The 22776-nt window shown below is 36.8% G+C and overlaps 1 protein-coding gene across 4 annotated transcripts; it reads left to right on the forward strand.

Annotated features, from left to right (window-relative positions):
* The first annotated feature begins 1494 nt into the window (after nucleotides 1-1494).
* Nucleotides 1495-20862, forward strand: LOC149020013 (uncharacterized). 4 transcript variants are annotated; one of them, XM_089148019.1, is made up of 28 exons: nucleotides 1495-1862; nucleotides 1976-2100; nucleotides 2351-2467; nucleotides 2619-2765; nucleotides 2871-2949; nucleotides 3109-3269; nucleotides 3357-3508; nucleotides 5122-5243; nucleotides 5345-5436; nucleotides 5684-5741; nucleotides 5854-5920; nucleotides 8464-8612; nucleotides 8738-8808; nucleotides 8884-9057; nucleotides 9194-9265; nucleotides 12816-12911; nucleotides 12996-13085; nucleotides 15646-15721; nucleotides 15843-15939; nucleotides 16024-16093; nucleotides 16243-16422; nucleotides 17014-17136; nucleotides 17226-17309; nucleotides 17394-17578; nucleotides 17701-17839; nucleotides 17951-18010; nucleotides 19295-19399; nucleotides 19497-20860. In XM_089148019.1, exons 2-28 carry the CDS (start codon nucleotides 1993-1995, stop codon nucleotides 19608-19610), a joined length of 2988 nt encoding a protein of 995 aa, XP_089004145.1. In that variant the 5' UTR covers nucleotides 1495-1862; nucleotides 1976-1992; the 3' UTR covers nucleotides 19611-20860. The 4 variants fall into 4 exon arrangements, with proteins under 4 accessions (XP_089004145.1, XP_089004146.1, XP_089004147.1 ...); XM_089148020.1 differs by lacking the exon at nucleotides 17951-18010 and having other exon boundaries at nucleotides 19497-20861; XM_089148021.1 differs by lacking the exon at nucleotides 8884-9057.
* Nucleotides 20863-22776: the final 1914 nt, after the last annotated feature.

The raw sequence follows: 22776 nt of genomic DNA on the forward strand, positions 1-22776 counted from the left end.
TTTAACTTTGTCTATAATTACTAATGCCCCCCTACTGTTAAGTTCCGTTAGTTCACTGATGATGTGGCATCTCCATATTTTTTAAAAATCCCAAAATACCCTTTTACTTATCTCTTTACTTATTTACCCTTTTGTCAAGTTACAGTAATACCCTTAATTAATTGTAGAGAAAAAAATAATCATAATCTGTTTTACTCTAAAAAAAAAACCAAAATAAAGAAATAATAATTGAATAAAATTAAAATAGAAACCGAAGAGGAGGGAGATAGAATTCAACTCAAATTTGGACGAATATCCCTACTTCGTTAATTCCTTCTCGGCAGATTTTGTGGTTTCGTCAATGGTGGGTTGTGCGGTTAAGTCTAAACTCCCATGGGGAGGTGTTCGTTCGTTTCCAATATTAAAAGCACCAGTCCCCCCCCCCAAAAAAAAAAAATTGTGGTTTCCTTCCCTACGTATGGTAGAGGAGAAGGTGGGAAACCAAATCGAATTTGAATTTTTCCAATTTCTTTAATTCAAAATAAATAAGTTTAGTGAAGGTGGAAAGCCAATATTTTTTTAATTCAAAATAAATGAAGTTAGGGTAAAATTGACATTTAATCTGGTTTTTATAAATGGGGTAGTATCGTCTTTTGATTTCTTAATTTTAATGAAGGCCAAAGTGGACATTACGTATTCAAACTTAACGGCTACTTAACCCGTTATGGAAGGGGGCACATTAATTTTGTAAAACAGGGGTTTTATTAGTAATAAAATCAAAGTACAGGGGGGCAACAGTAATTATCCCATATATTAATTATTTAATAGATAACTTCATATAGGCTAGGAGTTCTAATGTTATAGCAGATTTTTTAACCTGGAAGGCCCTTTCTGTTTCGGGCTTGAAAGAATGGCCGTCTTCCACTGTGTGGTTGGTGGAATTATGGTCCCCCTTCCTGCTTGGAATAAGATTGTTGTTTATTGAAGAAAAAAAAATGAAAAACTCAATCTATGTGGATGGGCTTGTGCACAAGGCATTTGGTTAAGCCCAAGCCCATCTAACTACAAAACAGGTTTGATTCGTTGGGCGTTAAAGTTTAGAACAGAAGGAAAACATCATCGCAAAACATCATCTCAGGTTGAGAAAGAAAGAAAGAAAGAAAGAAAGAAATATGATATTTTTTCGAACTTTCTAAATTTGAGTCAATGGCGGTTAGTAAGATGGTTAGAAATTTGATTTTTGAGTGGATGAGTAGAGAGGTCATGAGTTCAACTCTTGTTTGAGGCATATGTCATCTTAATTTTTTTATATATAAAAGTGTTTTTGTAAAAATAAAAACATTGTAAATTTAAAATCAAGCTTTAAATCTCAGCCAATGATTTAGCATAAAAGTGTAGACAACTTGATGAGCTTAACTGGAAATTCAGACCAACCAGATAAAGAAAGTTATCATTTATTATTCAAACAAAAATATAAATTGTATGTATATATGTATAATTGTACTTAAAATTTAAATTTAAAATAAAAGGAAAAAGAAAAAGTAAAGAACGAAAGAAAATTATCGGTCGGTGGAGAAGAAGAAAAAGAAGAGAACAGGGAAGCGAAGCGCCAAACGATAATTTTTATCTTTATTTTGATGTTTGTGAAGCTCTGAAGTTTTGAATTCTGAAATGCTATTCGTGTTCTTTATCTTAGATTTCTTGGAATGTTTCGGGCGAAAACGTTGCGGCAGCTGAGAATTCTTCGCAGACGTCAGGATCTTCTGCTTATTCAAGGGAGCCGTGGTCGGAACCTGGAAGCGGTGTCGGTGACGCTGAAAGGGGACAGAAAGGGGACGACGGGACTACTCCGGCAGTTCCTGAGTTATCGCCTATCGCAGAAGGTGAAATCTTTAATTTTCCTTCCTTGATGAGATCACTTCTTTGCTTGCTATAGTGTATTGTTTGGGGAAATCGGATTCTTTGAGCAACTTCTTGTTTTGTTTTTCATTGGAAGGTTCTCTGCCGGATTTGATGGACAAAGCACGGAGTTCTTTATCGACATTGAGCTTTATCCACAAGCAGCATACGGCTATTAAAACTTCCACTCCTTGGTGCAAGCTTCTATCACGGAATTCTCAGGTAATGCATGCTCATATATCATAGTTAGTCGACTTTCATTTTCCCCTGTACTTCATTCGAAATCTCCCGAGTTGTTTCCAAAATCTTTGGACCAAAAATGATTTGCTGTATTTGATCAGAACTTCAAATCATCTTTTTCTGTTCGGATGTGGTCCTATCTGCTGATTCAGATGCGTTTTTGTTTTTGTAATTTGCTATGTATTCTGTCAGTTCTCTCCTTTCTTGGCGGAACTAATACTTTCTGCTGCAGAATCCACATATTTCCATTGGTGTACCTGTGTTCAGTATCGGTTCAAACAAACATTGCACTTTGCTTTTAAAGGACCAAAACATTAGCGCAGTTCTGTGCAAGATCAATTGTACACAGGTATTCTTTGTAAGTTAAATTATTGTAATTTAAGTTTACGGTTGTCACTCTCTCTTGGGTGGGAGATAGATCTCAGAGTGGTCTATGTGGGTGCCTTTGGTTCAATGTGTGCATGCAGTATAATTACTCATTATTTGTCTGACATGGTCAGCGTGAGGGCAGTGTCATAGCCGTTCTTGAAACCACAGGAAGTAAGGGGTCTGTGCAAATAAATGGGAAGGTTATCTCCAAGGACAGGAGCATTGATCTCATGTCTGGTGATGAAGTGATATTTGGTTCAACAGGAATTCATGCATATGTATCCTTCCTTTTGACTGTTTCTGGTTAGAGTTATTTCTTAAATGGTCTATCTTTTTATTTGTGCCGTTCTCTCTGCCGGATGGCTTCCTTAATAGTTCCGTAGATTTTCCAGCAACTCAGATCTGAGGCTGTAGTTCAGTTGAGCTCTATGGCTGCGGTTGCAGAGGATGTAAAATTTGTAGGTAAAGTATTGTACCTTGAAAGAAGGTCCAGGGAGGCTTCTGCTATGGCTGGAGCTTCTATGTTGGCATCTTTATCGAACCAAAATTTAGTGCCTCCAGCAAAAATTACTGACGGAAGCTGACAAGGTTCTGAGATTCCTGTTTGTTCTCTTGCTCCAGATGGCCAAGAAATGGACATTGATGGCCCGGAGAAGAAGGGAAATTCTGATCCAAGTGTGGTGAGTGATAAAGTTGTTGAAGTTCGAACTACCAGTCAAAGCCACCATCTGGACAACAATCAACTATCTGGTGTAAAATCATTTATTCTACGACTTTCAGGGGTGAGGGATTCAATAAGGCTTTTCTTCGAGATGTTGTCTGGATCATGTAGTTGTGTCATTGAATTGAGCAAGAATATCTTTAAACAGGGAATGGAAGAAAGGGAAGAGTTGGATTCTCAGCAAACCTCAACATCAGGTGTTTCTTCCAAATGTGCAGCATTCAAAGAAGATATTCAACTTGCCATTCTTGATGGAAAAAACTTACAAGTTTCGTTTGACAGTTTCCCCTACTATTTGAGGTATGAATCTCCGCTGGATTGTTTCTTGCTGCAATCCCTCTCCTTTGTTGCACCAACAATTTGCTCTGTGAATGAATGTTGAACTTTTCTACAATAAAATCTTCACCTCTCAGTTAAAACAGTACGAGATACCTCCTTTGCAAGCATCAGTTAAATGTAATTATGCTAAGAGAAATATTACGCTATTATTTTGGGTAATATGTGGTCACTCTTCTGTCATTTGGACGGTTAACCACCTTGTGTGGAATGCATAGAGCCAACTTGGAACCTTGGTTATAGAGAGAGATAAAGAGGTGGTAGAGAGCTCAATTGAAATAAGGTCCTCCCATCTTTTTTGGCTGGAGGAAGGGGGGAGGAGGAGACAGTGCTTTTTTGTTCACATCATATCCCTTTCTTCAATGAGTAGATGTTGGATTCAGTCTAGTATATTGGAACTTAATACCACAGGAGATAGAATTTTGGGCTCAGTGTAACAAAAGAAAAAAGCATTAGATGCAAGGGAAGTTAGTGGGACAAATTGTTTTAGCCTGGTTAGACTGGAATGTCCAACTTCTGGATTGCAACCGGCCCAGCTTGGCTTTTTGGTCTAAGAACAGCTAGTAGCAGTTAATTAGATAATTGAGGGTGTCTTTGTAGCTGTAGTTTCTTGTGGTAGAGATTTATTTCCGTGTAATCTTTTATTGCATTCTATGATTACAGAAGCTCAGGTAGCTAAATAGGAGATCCACAGGGGTTCATTAGTTTCTTATTTTAAAAATATTAGTTTTAGTTTTTTATGTTTTTAGGTCTCTTTATTTCCTTCTACATTTGTTTGGATTTTGTTGGAGCGATAGAATCAAATGAGGTTGGGTTTTGTTTGAGCTATCCTGTGTGGCCTGATAGCATACATTCTGTTCGCAGCTGGTCTCTCTTTTCCCTTTCTCTCAGTCACAAGTACAATAAACCATTCCGCATTATTCTTCACCATTTTACTACAGAGATCATCTTGGGAGGAATACTACTGAGGGTTGAGAAGGATATATGTGAGGTTTCATAACTCATAATTTTTTAATTTTTAAAGGGAATTTTTGTCAGAATATGCTTCAGAAGAAAATGGAAGGTAGTGCATATTTCTTTATGGTAGAGTATGTATTTTGTTACACAACCTTAAGATATTCATATCTCCATCCTCCCCCCCCCCCCCCCCCCACCCCCCCAAAGAGTTTCTACTGCTTTACAAATTTGCTTCGTAACTAGTAAATTGTTTAGGTCTTAATAAAGAGATATTTTTCTTTAGGCAACCTTAAGATATTCGTCTGTCCATTTTTTCCCTTCTAGTTTTAATTTTTTTGCATATTTACTATGTTAAGGCACTTTTTTGGTTGTACTTTGTGAAAATCATTCAGCACTGCGATATCTTCAACCTCTGATTTATGCAATATTACCATGTGCTTGCAGCCATTGGCCTGCTATGTGTTGACGCACTTTATTCATTGTAATACTCTGTTCCTCTCAAAATGACATCAGTATACTATCAAAGATTCATATTCACTCAAATTTGTAGTCTTTATTTCATTACCTTACTGCTAATGCTTCATTACATGTGTGTAATCAATGTTCTGTAACTTCAACAGTGAGAACACCAAAAGTGTCCTGATTAGTGCAGCATTTATACACTTGAAACGAAAACAGTATGCCAAATATACCTCTAAACTTCCTACTGTGAGCCCGAGAATTTTGCTATGTGGTCCTGCAGGTGAGTTGATATAGCCTTCACGTTCTCCTTAAATGTTGTATTTCATTTGGTTTCCTCCTTAAATTGTGTTTTTTTTTTTTTTCTTCCTATTATTGTTGAAGGTTCTGAGATATACCAGGAGACTTTGTCAAAGGCACTTGCTAATCACTTTGGGGCTAAATTGCTTATGTTTGATAGACAATCCTTTCTCAGTGTAAGATGTACCACCATTCACTAATTCTATGATAATGAAAACAGTTATTTCGTATGTACTTTTGTTGGGAATTTGGGATCTAAAACTCAGTAATTTGTCATGGCCTACATTTTGTAATCATTCTGTACTTGTCATTGTTATTGTTGTCAGATAATGCTACTATTGTTGTTATAGTGTTTAGTAGTTTAACAATTAACTGGTTATAGAGTTACAAATTATCAACTTGTTGTGGGTTCTATTTTCAAAGGAAGTGGAGCTTCTGAGAGATGGACTACAAGCAGAAAAATCCCGTATTTTCAAGTTGGGTATGATGCCATTTTGATGCCCTTTGGAGAAGATCCTATCCTTTCATATCTGTAGCTCTTACTTTATCCAGGTCTGACCTTTAGCTATGTATTCTGATTATGAGACATTCAGGTGACCGAGTGAGATTTGTGGGTATAGTTCCCAGTGTTTTGTTCCCAAAAGCTTCAATTCCTTCCAGGTATGAACTGTATGCATTTACATATGTTTCCACTGGTACTGCAGTTCATGTTTCAGCTGTACATTTCATTTCTAATGGTTGGTTAAGATCGCTTTTATGGCTAAGAACTGTCCCTTATTTTTCAAGCTATTCTAGAACCTAGTTTACTTCTAGCTTTGTTAGAATCATTTGCTTCTCAGAACTGCCATAATCACAGTACATACATGAGCTATGTTCAACGCACTGTACTGCTGGATATATAAAAGTATCTGCTGTCTTGGATGAAATACCTGTAATATATATTCCTAAGAAAGTTTGCTGTTGACTGTATGTTAGGTACCTTAAGTGATGCCTCCCTCCCTCCCTCCCCCCCCCCCCCCCCTCTCTCTCTCTCTCTCTCTCTCTCTCATACACATATCACGCATGCATGCAATGCATTTTCTCCTGATGTTATTCATAGCTTTCTTTTTCTTAGTAGCTGTTAAAAGCATAAGTATCTTTTTATTTTTTTGAGTTTCTTATGTGCACAACCCCGAGTTGGTAACTAAACTCGTGAAACCCCCTGGTGTGCCAAAAACTACAGGGGGGGTCCACTCTGTTAATGAGCATTGAAAACCATTAGTGAAATTCAAATCAAATTTAAAATATGGCTAAATTACCCCTTGCATGTTGAACCCTATTTTCAGAATTGAACCTCACACTGTCACACATAGAGCACCCATCTTCTTCATTGGTTAATAAGGGTATTATTGTAACTTTTGGCTTAGGCAAAATGACCATTTTACCCTCAATTATATTAAGGAAACTACACCGACCACCACCACCACCACAAACCACCACACTGCTGAGCTCATCTCCAATTGGATATGATTCTCATTCGAAGTTCTAAAATCTTGGGGGGGTTGATACAAAATGTTAGGATTCAAAGTTCCCTTTTCTCTCTTTCTTTGCAATCTCGAAATCCTGCTGGAGAAGGGTTGCGGTTCCACTCGTCCTCGAAAAATCTCAATGATGGATTTGAATTCCTTCAAATATTTCCAATGCATACATTGTGCAAGTAATCCAAACCATAGGCGACAGTGCAGGCTGTTAGAAGTGCATAGGTGCTTAGCTCATCGCCTTGGAGCACTTATGATCATCCGTGGGAATGCATAAAATGCTCTTTTGGATGGCCATTTGAAGAGAAAGCAGACACCAAACCAGTCCATGAAACGAGATCCAATGAAGGCGGCAAGGGTGAATCTGTCAGCAGTAAATGCCACTGGGAAAGTGGTTGCAGAGGGTGGGGGTGAAAGAGGACTGGGCTGGTTTTTTATTTTTTTTTTAATTTTGTGCTGGGTGGTTTCCAGCAGCGGGCGGTAGTTTCTGGCAGGGTCCCCTGCCTGTATGGTTCTTTGAGTATAGGGTATGTGGGCTATAATTGTAATTTTCAATGGTATGGGTGACTGTACGCTTGTAATTTCATTTGTCTTTATTTATTTATTATTATTATTTGGGATAATTACTATTGCCTCCCTGTACTATAGCTTAATTACTACTTTATTTCCTATACTTTTTGAAATTACTAATTCGACCTCCAACTTTGCATGTAATTATTGTTGCCCCCTACTGTTAAATTCCGTTAGTTAAATGATGACATGACATATTTTATTTATTTAAAAATCTCAAATTAACCCTACAGTTTTATGTTACTTATTTAAATTTTATATTGAATTACATTACGATCCTAAGTAATTAGGGAAAACTTAAACCCAATTAAACAATCTTCTTTTCTAGTCAAAATAAAATGAGAAAAGAAAAGGAAACTCATTTTCAATTTTATATATGTACTTTTCAATTTGGTAATAAAAAACATAGTAATTCCTAATTTTTGGTGTTATTTTTAGTTTTTGTTATTTACTTTCAAGTTTAATGTTATTGATTTTAAGAAGTTTTTACTTCCAATATATTTTTATTTATTTATTATTTAATTTGATGTTAACAATTTCAGGAAGTTCCTACTGGGTGCTTCTTCTTTTTTTTTAAATAATTCAAAATGATAAAAATACACATGTAAAATTACTTCATATGATTTTTTTATAAATGAGGATAATATTATCTTTGGCGTTCATAATTCTATAAGGGCAAAATAAACATTAAACATTCAACCGTAACTGTCGCTTAACATTGTTAGAATTGAGGGGGGCAACAGTAATTTCATAAAAAGTAGGATTGTTTTAGTAATTAAGCTATAATATAAGCGGGCAACAATAATTACCCCTTATTATTACTATTTTAACTTGAGGGTCTTATGGTCATATTTCGCCTCAGACATTAACACCCTTGAAACAATGTTATCCGGAGTGGACCCCTCCTGTAGTAGTTTTTGGCACACTGGGGGGGGGGGGTCATGAGTTTCATGACCAACTTGGGGGTGTACACGTGAAAAACTCTTTATCTTTTACATAATGGACTCCGCCTTGCATAGGTTCTCTGGATCTCTTGGTGATTATTCTTTTTCATTAATCATGAATTATTAGTTATTCGTAGTCTTGATGTGTTAAGCTCTTCGTAATTGTGTATAGAGGTCTTCAATATGGATGTTGTGGCACAGTTCTGTTACCTTCTGAAGGAAATATGTCATCCAAAATTGGTGTAAGGTTCGACAAACCTATTTCTCAAGGTGTTGATCTTGGAGGCTTATGTGAGGGAAATCATGGATTTTTTTGCAATGGTAATGTCTGAGTCACTTCATATTTTTTCACCAGCTTAGAAGATTATGAATTTCAAACTCATTTTTCAACTTATGTTGCATCAAATATAATAAACTGACTGGTTGAATATCTATTTCTGTTGTAGTCAATGATCTTTGTCTGAAGACTGCAGGTTCAGAGGATTTGAACAAGTTACTCATCAATACATTGTTTGAGGTAGCTACTTATGAACTAGCTGCTTCTTTTTGCTATGTAAAACTTTCACTACAAAAATTATTTGCAATTTACCAGGTAGTAACCAGTGAAAGCAGGAATTTTCCTTTCATTTTGTTTATGAAAGATGTTGAGAAGTCTATCATAGGAATTTATGAATCATATTCAGAATTTATGAGCCATCTGGAAAAGCTTCCTGATAATGTTGTCATCATTGGCTCTCACACCCAAACTGATAATCGTCAGGAAATGGTAAAATATATTTTCCTTGCATTGGATTCATTCAGTTAATTCTTCTTGTTGCTATCCATTGTTTGTTTGATGGTGTGTTTGGGTAATTGCTATTTGAAATTTTATTTCCTTTGATTGTCTGCTGTTTCTGATGCAGTCACATCCTGGAGGTCTCTCTTTTACAGAGTTTGGAAGCAATCAGACTATGCTTGCTGATTTTGCATTCCTGGTAACGAAATCCCCCATGAAAGCTTTTGGGACTTTTAGTCATGAGAGTCAAGAGTCATGATTATTTTTAAAGTGCACTCTTCCTTTAGCAGTCACAAATGTGGCAACAGTGTTGAAATTGGAAGACTGTTACTGCTATTACCACTGCTACTGTCACTCTTACTATTATTACTGTTTTATCATATTACTCTTACTACTATTGTTGTTATTTTGAGATGGACCTTTTACATGGTTTGATGTCCTTTTTCATTCTTCAAAAACTCACCAAAATCTTGCCTATATCCTGAGCTCCTTCAGTCAAGTTTATGTACAAAACATTAAATATGCACAAACTCGAAATCTTGAGTGAAATTCAGCGAGATTTTGGTACTTTGTGCTGTCTGGCTAGAATTTTGGGAAACTGCTACATTCCACATTATAAAGAGCACCAATTCAGCTAACTCTGAGTCTTCTAATCAATGGAACAGAGAAGGGGGGGGGAATCTTGGTTCTTAACCCAGTCTTCGCTTGAAGTCTACACATACTTGTCAGAGAAGGGGGAATAACCATGGTTCTTACTTTTTGCCGCATCATCACCCAATATTTACTTGGGGGTTTTGCCAAATCGTACTACAGACACAGGTTGAGCACATCATAGTTCATATTAACAGGCCAGTTTCAAGTATATTCATCAAGTCTGAAACAAGCTTCCGTTGAAATTTTAAACCAATTGGGCCATTTCTCTGCTGAAACATAATGCCAGAGTCCAAAAATAGAAAAGAAATAGAAAAGAAAGAAAAATGCACAAGCTCACTGAGATCTTGGGTATTTGTGGCTTCATTTTGTCCTTATACACCATTATGTAAGCTAGCAGAGATACATTTCTAAAATGTTTTGTTGTTTCTTTCACTCTGAAGACTAAAAATAAGAAATAAATAGTGCACAAGCTCACTGAGATCTTGGGTGTTTGTGGCTTCATTTTGTCCTTATACACTATTATTTAAGCTAGCAGAGATACATTTCTAAAATGTTTTGTTGTTTCTTTCACTCTGAAGACTACAAAAAAACTTTGGTTGAAATTAGTTGGCCTTGTTTCTGTCCTGTGGGATTCAAGGAATAGATGTTCCATGATGTTATAAATCCCTTCTTTTTGGTCACATCACCCAAAATTAGTGGTAATTGATTAATCAAAAAGAAAGAAAAAAAAGTTGTGTCCATTGGATTGTGAATACTTTGCAAAACCTAAAGAGTAAGGGCATTGCAGAGACTGATTCAGTCTCATCAATTCACAGTGGACTTCTAGAATTTGGCTTTTTAATTCTTCCTGTTATAGCTTCCTTTCCAAGCTATGTATTCAGTGAATTCTTTTTTTCAAAAAAAGAAAAAAGAAAAGAAAGAAAGAATATGCAATGCAGTTCCTCTCTTTGGTACCTATCTGGGAGGTTTTGCAGTAACTGTGTTTTTGTTGATTGTTCAATCGTGGAGGCCTTGATTGTTGATCTAGTCAGCAAGTTTCTCTTTCCTTTATGACCAACAGAGTACAGATTCTAGTCAAAAGAAGCTGGTGCTTCTATGACCTTCTCTTACTTATTTTGATTGTCTTGATCTTGCTGTTCTCTGTAATAGTAGTGGCTAGAAGTGGTGGAAATTTTCTCTTTTCCATGCGTTGGGTGGGGCAGGGTACATCATTCTCATCTTCATCTGGAAAACCCCCATCACCATTACTCATAAAAAGCATTTCTTTTCCTTGATTTGTTTTTTAGTTCAAAAGGTGTGTAAAACCAAGATTTTGATCTGTTGGTTGAGAGTTTTCCTTCATTTTTATGTTAAAATAGGAGCTGATCTGAGTCTGTGAGTGATAAGGGTTTTTTTTTTCTTTCTCTTCTTTCGTCTCTATCTCTAAAATGAACTTTATAGGTATATGTCAAGATGTAACAAACGATATCAGTCAATTCAGTTTATTGCACCCATACTCCACAGAACCTTTTATTGAATGTAGTGATGGTATTGATATCTAATATGGCACATTAGTAAAAAGAAATGTATTGGGATGTATCTACCAGTACAGACCTACTGACCATTACCGATATGTATTTGGCCGATATGCTATGATACATAATGATAGCCTTGCTGATTGTGAGCTTGTGACTCATCCGCTTGGTAGATGCAAGATGGTTCTACTTCTGCAAGTCATGGTTTCAGGTTAAATGGTATAGATCTAGGAAGGAGGTTTAAGAAGGTCAATGAAACGATACGGAGGACACTAAAAGGTTGAAAGAGGAAACAAAGCCTTGAAAAAGCCAATCTATCCCTAAACCCTGGAGAAAATCTATCTCAAACCTTGATAAAAAATTAATTTTTATTTGAGGAGATCTGAGAGTCCAGTGAGAAGAGGAGCGACCCTGGTCGTCTAGAGGAGAAAGATCAGAGTTGAAGAAAGAAGAAAGGTAAGATCATAAAAGGTAATGCCAAGAGGAGAGAGAAGTGGAGGTGGTTAGGTTCTAGGTTTAGGCAAGAATGTGGAGTTGGTTTGCTCTGATACCATGATAAAAGAGAAAGAGTTGGGAAAATGCCTAAAGAGAGCACAGCCATGTTCTATTCAGACTATGACAGTGATTTAATTACAAGTAGACCTCCAGAACTATACAAAATTTCAGATATACCCGACATAGCCCTAAAGCACAGAATACAACAATTATCTATTGATTTCTTTTCGTCAACTTTAGAATAATCTTCCATCTGTTGCAAGTCCTTGCTCTGTTTCCTGAAAATACTCAGTTGCAGAGCTATTACACTAACTGAAGTCTAATAATTGCTATTTTTAGGGTTGAAGGTGGTTGCCAGGGTTAGGCAAATTATTATTCAAGCTATTGTGTCATTTTTACAAATATTGTGCAAAGTTCCATCTGTGTTTCACTCTTCTAGTTTACCCTCAGTTTGTGTTGTTTTCTACGGTTTAGAAAGTATTTACTCATAAATCCAGCTACATGGTAGTGTTTGGTAAGTACATGATTAATTTGGTTTCTGTAATTACATTAATTTTAGATCTAGATCTGCAATTTTGATCATAGTCAAGTAGTAGGGCTTCAGTGCTGTACTTTACTAGATTCTAGAATCCAAAACACATCAGGGAATCTGTATATTTTTTTTCCATTGTGCATATGAGGCATCTAGACCAAACCCCATATTAAGGTTCATTTGCCATTTTCATGTCAACTGTTTCTTAGAAAGGTTCATTTAAGTAAGAAAGGTGAAAGATAGGAAAGCTTGTTTAGATGGACACCAAAGGCCTCTGCTCTTTTCTCAGGATGCCTCTGTCACAAAACGTGGGTCTCATCTGTGGTTAACTACCACAGCATTTGAACAGTCATCAATATGAAGTTCAAAATTGGTCTCATCTGTTCCTGTCTTCTTGATATGTTCTTAATTTATTGTTTCTTTATGCCTATGTTATTTTAAGAATCTGTCCTGTCTTTTATGGTTACTATAATGAAGAAAGTATCGAACTTTACTGTGGCTAAGCTGATTATATTTCATCGTTGGACATCTGATATCATTCGCTGGTCTTCTAGGAGTTTTTTGGGAGTCATAGACTCAAATTAGCTCCAAAATCACCAACGCCGTTGATAAAGCTTTTCCCCAACAAAGTCACAATAAGCATGCCCCAGGTTTGTAATGTAGATTCCTAGTTTACATCTACTCTCACTTTGATTACTCTATGTTGCATTTCACGACTGTTTAATCTAATATAGGATGAGAGCCTACTTGTGGACTGGCAAAATCAATTAGTCCAAGATGCTGAAACCCTTAAAAGAAAGGGGAATTTGAATCACATTCGCACTGTAAGCGGTTTCTTCCTCCGTATCTTTATTCATTAACATTGCCAACTTTTGTTCTCACAACTTCAGTTGAACTTCTTTAAGATTGTTTGAGATATAAAAGGTCCTCAACTGTCCAGTTTTCCTTGTGGCATTCTAGCTCCTGTTAGGATTTGCAATGGAAAAGGTTTCATTAATAGCATTAGTGCTAACCCATTTAAAATATTTCAAACATAACAAATTGGATGGGGATTACTGCTTGTATAATATTAAACAGGATGGACAATGTACCAAGTTTCTTGAAGTACCATATCTGACCTGACTCAAGAATGATCAAACCATTGAGTAGTTGACCAGAAGACTAGTGTAACCCACTTTATTGCCATCCCTTGTTCTAGCATATGGAACTTTTTGAACTTGGATATTGTTGATCAAAATTACTTGTAAGTAAATGAACCCGAGAAAAGGAAAAATGAAACCATTCTTTTGGATGCTTATTTTATGCTAGTAAAAGACATCTCCTGCTGATATCAGAAGCGTATGTCAAATAGAAGAGACTTCTTATAGATTGGATTCCTTCATATTGTTTCTACCAGATAACATCTGACATAACCCCAGATTGACAGGAGATTCACTAGGAGCCCATATCTAGGATTTGGGATGAATTGGCAAACTCTGGTAGGTCAAATTAGGGATTTTAGACCAATACTAGAGTGACAGTTGGTAAGACCTTGGTTTGACAGTGGGGATTGGTCAAATGAGTGTAGGGAAGGCTATCAGTGAAGGTGTCTTGATGTTTCGATGGCTGATTGATGCTATATGGGAGATGAGTTCTTGGGAAGGTTTCTCGATGATAATTGGGAATTTAGGTTTTGAGGGTTGGACGAATCTGTTAAGGTTTTGGAGGTTTGAGGATATGCCATGAGATGTTTGGGATGAATATTGTTGGGTGTTTCGAGATTTTGGAAAAGATTGTTTTGGTACAGGATGTATAAGACTTACTTATTGATTTGAGTTCTCTTGAGTGGAGGTGATTGGGATATAAAAGACTCACTTGTTGATTTGGGTCCTCCTGGTGAGTAGCTCAGTTGACTGGGGGATCTTGAATAAATCTTGAATCTTGATCATCGACCCACTTTTTGATATGGGTTCTCTTGGGCAGCAGCTCAGTTGGTTGATGGAGCTTGAATCTTGGTGTTGAAGGAAAACTTGAGGACTTGGGTAGAGTTGGGATGGATGACAAATCCATCGGAGGGGAAGCGGAGGCTGAAAGCTCTCACAAGGCTACACAATACTCAAACTAATAATTTTCTCTTTTTCTCTATTCCCTAGCCATTATAACTTATCTCCAGCCCACTTAACCATTAGGATCCATTGGAAATCTATCCCACAGCCTATACATATCATCTCCTTGCATCCAGTCAAGAGGACACTTCAAATTACTACCCAAGATCGAAGGATTAACATTCTTTAATCTTCGTGCTTCCTGAAAAGAAAAAGAAACCCAAACTTCAGTCTATATCAATCTAATAATTAGAACCGTCCAAATTTTAGGGTTCATCCCCATATATCATTACCTAACTTCTCTTTTCATTCCCATTCAACCGCCACAACCTCTGTTCTTGTATATCCCATTATCCCTAGTAAACTATCCCAAAATCCTAATACCCTAATATCCTAACTTTTATAATTGAAATCCTAGATAACTGGCCCCTAGTTGATCCTATTCAATCTAGGGCTACATCATTGACTTCTATAAAATGCTAAAAGAAACTCCTATATTAAATAGGAAAGGACTAACCTGATGCTTAAACTATTAGTTGACCTCAATTGTCTAGGAAACTACAAGCTGCTCAAAATAGACTGAATTCATAAAGTCCTAATTCCTGTGCCCACTAAAACACTTCAACAACAACCACTACAAATTATCAGCTGCATTGATCCGAAGGGGCTGAAACAATAGTATAAATGAAAGTAGTAAATTAATAAAGTGGAATAGAAGAAAGCAAGTAAAGGGACGTTAAATAAGGGGGAGGGGGTCAAAGAAATGGTCAAGAGGCATCCTAGGAGCATGGGGACTTGGCTCTTTGTCCTCCAAACAGTTTGATTTGCAGTCATACTAGGATCATCCCACCGCATGCATGTGCTTTCTTACTTCTTAAATAGTCATTTTAGGCCTGCCCCTACCTCTGTTAGTACCATCAAACTGAATTTGGTCACACTTCCTTGCTGGGGCAGTCCAATTGAATTAAACCAAAAAAACTTAAGATAAACTATGTAAAGAAGCTACATAATGGCCCATTTTACAGGCCCATAAAAGTGGCAGAAAACCTGTATTATCAAATGCCTGCACGTATAGGACCCAAACCTGGATTTATTCCCAAGAAAGAAGCCCAATTTGCTGATGAATTTGGGTCAGTTGATGCTCTTTTCCCCCCACCCCCGCCCCTGAAAAAAAAAAACATCCCCCTCTATTTGTGGTTTTTGATTGTCTGATCTTTTTGTTCGTTTGTCCTTAGAAATTCTTTTTCATGGTGATGAGAGAATCTCATTCACTTTTTTTTTTTTTTTTAATTATATACAGGTTCTTAATCGCAGTAAGTTAGAGTGTGATGGACTTGAGACATTATGCATCAAAGATCACAAACTTACATTTGAGAGTATGTCCTTATATTAATATTTTTCCACAATTGAATTTTTCGTCTTTCCCTATATGATGATTTCTTTCGGAGTTAGGATTGGGTAATGGTCAATAGTCATGTATTGCTATTTCTTTTCCAGCGGCAGAGAAAGTTGTTGGATGGGCTCTAAGTGATCATCTAATGCAGCATACTACTGAAGCTGATCTGGAAGATAGGCTTGTTTTGTCCTGTGAAAGGTATTATTGTCTTTGTGAGCTGTTACCATCCTTACAAACTTGTAGTCTAATGTAATTGACATTTTGATGCTGCAATTATGGCAGTTTGCAGCACGGGGTCAATGTCCTTCAAGTTATTCAGAATGAATCTAAAAGCTTGAAAAGATCTTTAAAGGTATTTTGCTTAATACTTTCCTGAAAATTATGTATGTCTAGCCAAGGAACAACTCAATTTATGAATGTTCCTAGAATTGCTTGGATAAAATTTTCGTGTTTGGAACTCCATCCCATAATTCCTCAGATACATCTCATGGCAATCCTCAGGATGTTGTAATTGAGAATGAATTTGAGAAAAGGCTCCTGGCTGATGTTATTCCACCTGGTGATATTGGCGTTACATTTGATGACATTGGCGCTCTTGAAAATGTAAAGGACACTCTGAAGGAGCTGGTTATGCTTCCTTTGCAGAGGCCTGAGTTATTCTGCAAGGGACAATTGACAAAGGTTTTGCTCTCTATCATTAACTTCTAAACATGCATACATTTTATTTTTTTCCTTTTATTATACCTTAATGGTTTGTCGGCTACCTACATCTAGATGGTAATTCTTACGTTACTAGATCACCTTTGAATATTGATCACCAAGGGTTGTCAAATTAAAGTTATCTCAATATTAAATCTGAATCTTTCAGGTCTGATATTTATCAGGTTCGAGTTCCAGTTGGATTTGGATTTGGATTTTTTTTTGGGTTTTGGGTTTTGGGTTTTGGGTTTTGGGGGTGGGGAGTGGGTTACCCGGGGGGGGGGGGTATACCATGGTTCAGGAATTTACAATCTTCTAGTTGTGTTATTCTCTCCAGTGAGTAATTATATATATGCATATGAACAGTTGGTCAGTAGTAATAGGGTGCTTGTAAGCCAGAATGAATTTGTAAACTAGTTTTATTATATTTATGATCACTTGGGACTTGGATGAAGATCTAACCCTACTATGCTTTATAGAAGGTAATTATTCTAGCAAATGTTTTTTTTTCTCTCTCTTGCTTGTGGTTTTGTTCCCTCAAGGGTTTCCTGATGTTATTTTGTCTATTTGTAGCCTTGTAAGGGCATTCTTTTATTTGGACCCCCTGGAACAGGAAAGACAATGCTTGCAAAAGCTGTGGCCACAGAAGCTGGTGCCAACTTTATCAATATCTCAATGTCTAGCATCACATCTAAGGTTGATAATGCTATGAAGCTACTGATGGCGTTTTTGTTCTTTTATGGAACTTCTAATAATAAACTCTAATGTTAACCGTCATATGGCAGTGGTTTGGTGAGGGTGAGAAGTATGTCAAAGCTGTCTTCTCACTAGCAAGTAAAATTGCTCCTTGTGTTGTATTTGTTGATGAGGTGAATATCTTGCCTCTGTCTTGCTGCAGGTAGGTATATGGATATTGGGATATATTAACCACTCTCTTCTGATCCTTTGTTTAGGTTGATAGCATGCTGGGCAGCAGAGAAACCCCCGGAGAGCATGAAGTCATGCGTAAAATGAAGAATGAGTTTATGGTGAATTGGGATGGATTACGCACGAAAGACAAGGAACGGGTTTTGGTGCTTGCTGCCACAAATAGGCCTTTTGACCTTGATGAAGCTGTTATTAGAAGGCTCCCTCGCAGGTAAAAGCACATTAAGTAACAAGGACATAATTGTCCTTCCATGCTAGCCCTGCATTTTCCCATGGTTTTGTGTCCCTGTGTAGAACCATCATGTTGCTCTAGCAATAACTGCTTCTCTGCAGATTGATGGTAGATCTGCCTGATGCTCCAAATAGGGCAAAGATCCTAAAAGTGATACTGACAAAGGAAGACTTGTCTCAAGATGTTGATCTGGATGCAATTGCAAATATGACAGATGGCTATTCTGGAAGTGACCTAAAGGTTGTCTGAAATCTTTGCTCTTCTTTTGGAATAATTTTGGAATTCTCTGACCTGATCGCTTTCTGGAATATCTATTATCTAGAATTCTTTTCATTTTCTTTTCTGTTGCAGAATCTGTGTGTAACTGCTGCATACTGTACAATTAGAGAGATATTAAAGAAAGAAAAGAAGGTTAGTTTCTTTAGAAGATGAACTGAATGTATATGTATGGGAATTCTATTTATTATTTAGGATTCTATTACCTCATACATGATCCATGACATAGAGTATGGGTGGTGAAAGAGTCCTCAGTTACTCAAACAACTCATCTGTCTGATTCCAACTAAATGGGGTCGGTGACATGGATCATTTCCCTTCAATCAGTTCTATCTGATACAACTTAACCATGCATGTATTTCCTTGACACATCTCTTGAGAACATTTTAGCTCCACTTTGGCTCTTTTATTTCCTTCAAGCTGAAGTAATCACTACTGCGAACTGAAGCATCCAAAGGCCTGTGTTCCACATGCCCATGACCCCTCAAATGAATTTTTGTGGCTTATGACGTATGGGAGCTACTCCCAAACCAGATTTGGTGGTCGTTCCTTGCTGAATCCTCAGAACAAATAACCAATTACCCACCTCGTGGGTGGAAGTAGAAACATGATGTATTCTCAGTTCTCATGCCACCTCTACTGTCACTTCTATACACATAATGATAAGATTCTGCTGAAGGTCAATTTAACCTTCTTTATTTATTGGTAAAATATAGTAAGTTGCTAGGACAAAAGAGAATTTATCTTGATGAACCAGCTTTTAGCTGCGTAAACTTTTTTCTTTCCCTCTCCATTCAGGAGGGAGGGAGGAAAAAAAGTCACTTACATGGTTTTGTTATCTTATTAATTTAAGGTTGTGACTTAGTGAGTGAGGGGCCTGTGGGCGGTGGGCTTTCCTCTCCTTTCCCTCTTCTTTTTTTTTTTTTTTTTTTTGGGGGGGGGGGGGGGTTGTCTTTAGACTGTGGGTTCAGGGACGCTAAAATGCCTTATCCCAAGGGACCAGATGAGGCAGTTCTCAGTTGCTTGTTAGGTTATATCAGACATGTTCTATGTTTCTATGATATGATACTATTATAATGTTTGTAAGGGCATATTCCATTTACGACTTTGACATTGTCCTCATAATCTATTTAATGATAATTTTTGCTTTGTGTTTCATAATGATTTCAACTTTTATTGGACGTGTCTCTCTCACATGCAAGAATTTCTAATTATTTTTAACTTTGAGACATACGGCTTGGGTGATATTTATAATATACCTTAAGATATAGTTTGTGTTTTCTTCCCCAAGTTGCTGTCGAATTGTTTTGGGCTTCTATTAATCCTTCTGTGTACTGTAACTCACAGCCCCAGTCACTTAAATAGTTTTCAAATAATGACTCAAATCTACCCTCTTTACTCTGGTCGAGTTGCTTACAGGAGCAGGCTGCGGCTCTGGCAGAAGGCAGATCCCGTCCAGCTTTGAGTGGGGGTGCCGATATTCGGCCTTTAAATTACGAGGATTTCAAATATGCGCATGAACAGGTATGAAGCTTAAGTATGAAGTAAATTCCAGCAAAGTGAGATGAGGGGAATTCATTGCCATTGGATGATTAAGAAAATGTCACATTGTTGAAAACAGGTGTGTGCAAGTGTATCATCTGAGTCTGTGAACATCAGTGCGCTGCTACAATGGAAAGAACTCTTTGGCGAAGGGGTTTCAAGAAGGAAAAGGGCTCTCAGCTACTTCATTTGAATGCCTAACAAATGTACAAAGGCTGATTAGTTTTTCATCTTGGGTTCATACCGTCAAGCACAAAGTCAGGTGGTTTTCTCTGTCAAAAGGATGATCAAGCACAAAGCAGTTGATCTTCTCTGTCAAAAGCCTGCTGCTGACCCAGGCAGATTGATGGTTTTGTGGTGGGCATGACTGGCTGGTCCAAGCTTGGGGGGAATGGTTTGTATAATGCAAGATTATAACCAAGTAGATACACACAATAACGCATAGATAGTCTCAGTTTTAGTTATCTATCATATCTGTGAATAGTTCCGGGTGATTTCGAGATGGAGAGGATGTGTCTTCTGAAGTTTTGGCATGGCTCATTGGAGATCTTTAGTTTTTACACTGCCCCTGGGGGGTTACTTCCTCTGCAGGCGAACTCTTGGCAGAAACACTGGAAGGTGCTCGTGTAATTTTTGTTGTGTAAGTAATATAAAAGCATTTGGTTAGTTCTTACCAATAATCTGATGAAATTTGTATAGGTTACTGCAGTTTTGCTGTGTTGATCATGCGGTGTTGAAAGAGAGAGTTTCTGTAAACACGGCATTGGCCTGCATGAGATTTTAATCAAAGAGCATAATATCTTCGATTCATAATCTGTATGCTTTCTATTTCATTTGTCCTGTCAAACTTTAATATAACTTGTTCTTTTACTGGCAAAATTTGTTCTATGCAGCTTGCAGTGGGGTTATTGGACGCTTGAATTTTGTTATATATCCTTGTGTATCATTATTGGGGTGTTTGGAAGCCAATTGAATTGGCAGACTCCTTCTGATCCGAATCCTCTGTACAGAGAATCTATAGATGCCTGGATTTCATTCCACTTTTTTGGTTAAGTATCCTGATCCTGGGTTTCAAACTTTGATATTAATACTCTGGCAACTTGTTCTGGATTTTTTTTCATTTCCTGTTTTGTTATTGCCAATATTTGGTGGTTCTGGAATTTTTCATTTCTTGTTTTCCTTTTTTTGCAATGAACCGAGAGAGCTAGCCACCCTTTGCTGCAAAATCGTGCAAAGCTGACTTTTGTCACTCATCCTAGTTAATAGTCAAATATGCAAAATCAAAACCCATTTACAAAAGAGGAGGGAATAATATAGGAGCAGAGAGTGTTCGAGAGCTATTGAAAGAGTTTTTTAGAACATTACCCTTAGAACAACATGCCAAGACCATAAGGTAAGAGGGTGAATAGCTCTTGCCGTTATAAAGAAAATGACATCTCCGTAATAGGAATTAATAACCCCAGTTACGAATCGACAAAAGTTTGAGCATGAAGAATTTGGATAATCTATTAGGGAAGAGGTTTGTGTTTCCTTCATGCTTCTCTTATCACATAATAGAGGTGACTGAATATTGATAAAATAAATTTAAAAAAAAAAGAAGATTTTTACTAAATTTTATGTGGTCCTACTTCTATTGTGTGGTGAGGTAGCTCGACTGTACTAGGGCAAGGACCACAGAATGATATCTCTTGTTTCTCGCGACACTATACTTGGGCAAGTACCACAGAAGGAAATCTCTTGTATGACACTGTACTAGGGCAAGGACCACAGAAGGATATCTCTTGTATCTAGCGACACTGTATTAGGGCAAGGACCACGGAAGGATATCTCTTGTATCTCGCGACACTATACTAGGGCAAGTACCACGGAAAGAAGTCTCTTATTGTATTTAGAAGAGATTGAGATAAGTACTTTGAAAAATATCCACGTTTGGAGAGAAACACCAGACAGTTTTTTCTTAATTTAATTTATATGCAAACCTTGCATCAAAAGACAGTCACGTTGATTTAGAAATTTCTCTGGATAACGGCATTAATTCAAACATAAAACTTCGGACAAAGCCTTTTGATTATTTTTCCATTATTTTTTCAATCTTGAAGATGATTTGATCCTCCAGCTAAGGAGGTAGCCTCTCTTAGGCAACTAATGGAATTTTTTTATTCCTCTTCACTATTGGTAGCTACTAAAGATAGGGAAGGGGTGTATCTTTTTTGGCTTCATTGTACACTAATCTTTTTTTAAGCTTTCATACAAATGACCTTTGGAGAAAAGATAATATTTATTTTTATATAAAATAAAATAAAAATCCTTAGTGTAAAAAAATAAAAGAAGATCAACTTGTGGTGCCTTTTTTCTTCATGTCACAACATCATTGAATAGTCTACCTACATACATTATGACAATAAAATTATCATCAATTTCAAAACAGACATTTTTGTCTTTTTGTTTATCAAAAGCAAAATAGAATCAAGCATATGCTTATCGCAATTTTTGTCTTAAATCAATGGGTTTGAATCATTCAGCTGAACACATTTAATAATGGACTCGATCGATCATTCGTTTGTTTCATCCTATAAATTCATGTTTAAGACAACTACATAAACGGCATTTTGTCTGTTTTGTTTCCAATTTTTTTATTTTAGGAAAAAAATAGACAAACCTATCTGGTCATGAGGTTCTTATGTGTCTATGAAGACGTGAAAAGATGACTTAAAAAAAAAAGGCAGTTTCATTATTTGATGTTTCTAATACTCATTTGAGATGATAAGATTGTTTTTTTGAAAGAATTAAAGAGTATATCTAATCTATCAGTTTTTTATAAAATAAGAGCCGTGAATAAGAAGGATTCACATCATCAATAATCATAATGATGTGGAAGCTTCCTTGTGGCATTGCCCTTCTTCACTCACGCGATATTATTGGATCGGGTTTTCGGTCATCCGTGTCTTAGTCTCAGTGTGGCTAATCATCCGAAAAGACCAGCATCATTGCCTTGTCAATTATCTAACGGTGTGTAATTATCTAACCACTACTTCTTCACATGTTACCCTTGTTCAGGTGAAGAATGCATGACTAGCATATCCATATTGATAGATGATTTAAATCTCAATTAAAAAAGAGAAAAAAAAAACTCTACTTTATTATCCATTAAAGAACATATGAAGATGAGACAAAACGCCATTAAAAGAAGTCAAGTTTTAATGTAGTGAAAACTAATACTCCAATTGCTGCATTCATAAGGAGAAATGTTAACCTACAGAGTGGAAGTGATTCCAATAAAATAGTATCCAAAAAACAGGGGATGGGGTTGGAGAGGAGATAATTCCATTTAATAATGTTTTTTCAAAGCTGACGTGTTA

The sequence above is a fragment of the Hakea prostrata genome, chromosome 3 (assembly GCF_041222555.1).
Source record: "Hakea prostrata isolate BN-2017 chromosome 3, UWA_Hpros_2, whole genome shotgun sequence".
Taxonomy (NCBI): domain Eukaryota; kingdom Viridiplantae; phylum Streptophyta; class Magnoliopsida; order Proteales; family Proteaceae; genus Hakea; species Hakea prostrata.

Bases quoted from the DNA above. Each gene is read 5' to 3' on its own strand.
- LOC149020013 (XM_089148019.1), top strand. From the start codon at position 1,993: ATGGACAAAGCACGGAGTTCTTTATCGACATTGAGCTTTATCCACAAG. The intron at 2,950-3,108 runs GTAAAGTATTGT...CTCTTGCTCCAG, and splicing joins AGAGGATGTAAAATTTGTAG to ATGGCCAAGAAATGGACATT. The intron at 5,437-5,683 runs GTAAGATGTACC...CTATTTTCAAAG, and splicing joins ATAGACAATCCTTTCTCAGT to GAAGTGGAGCTTCTGAGAGA.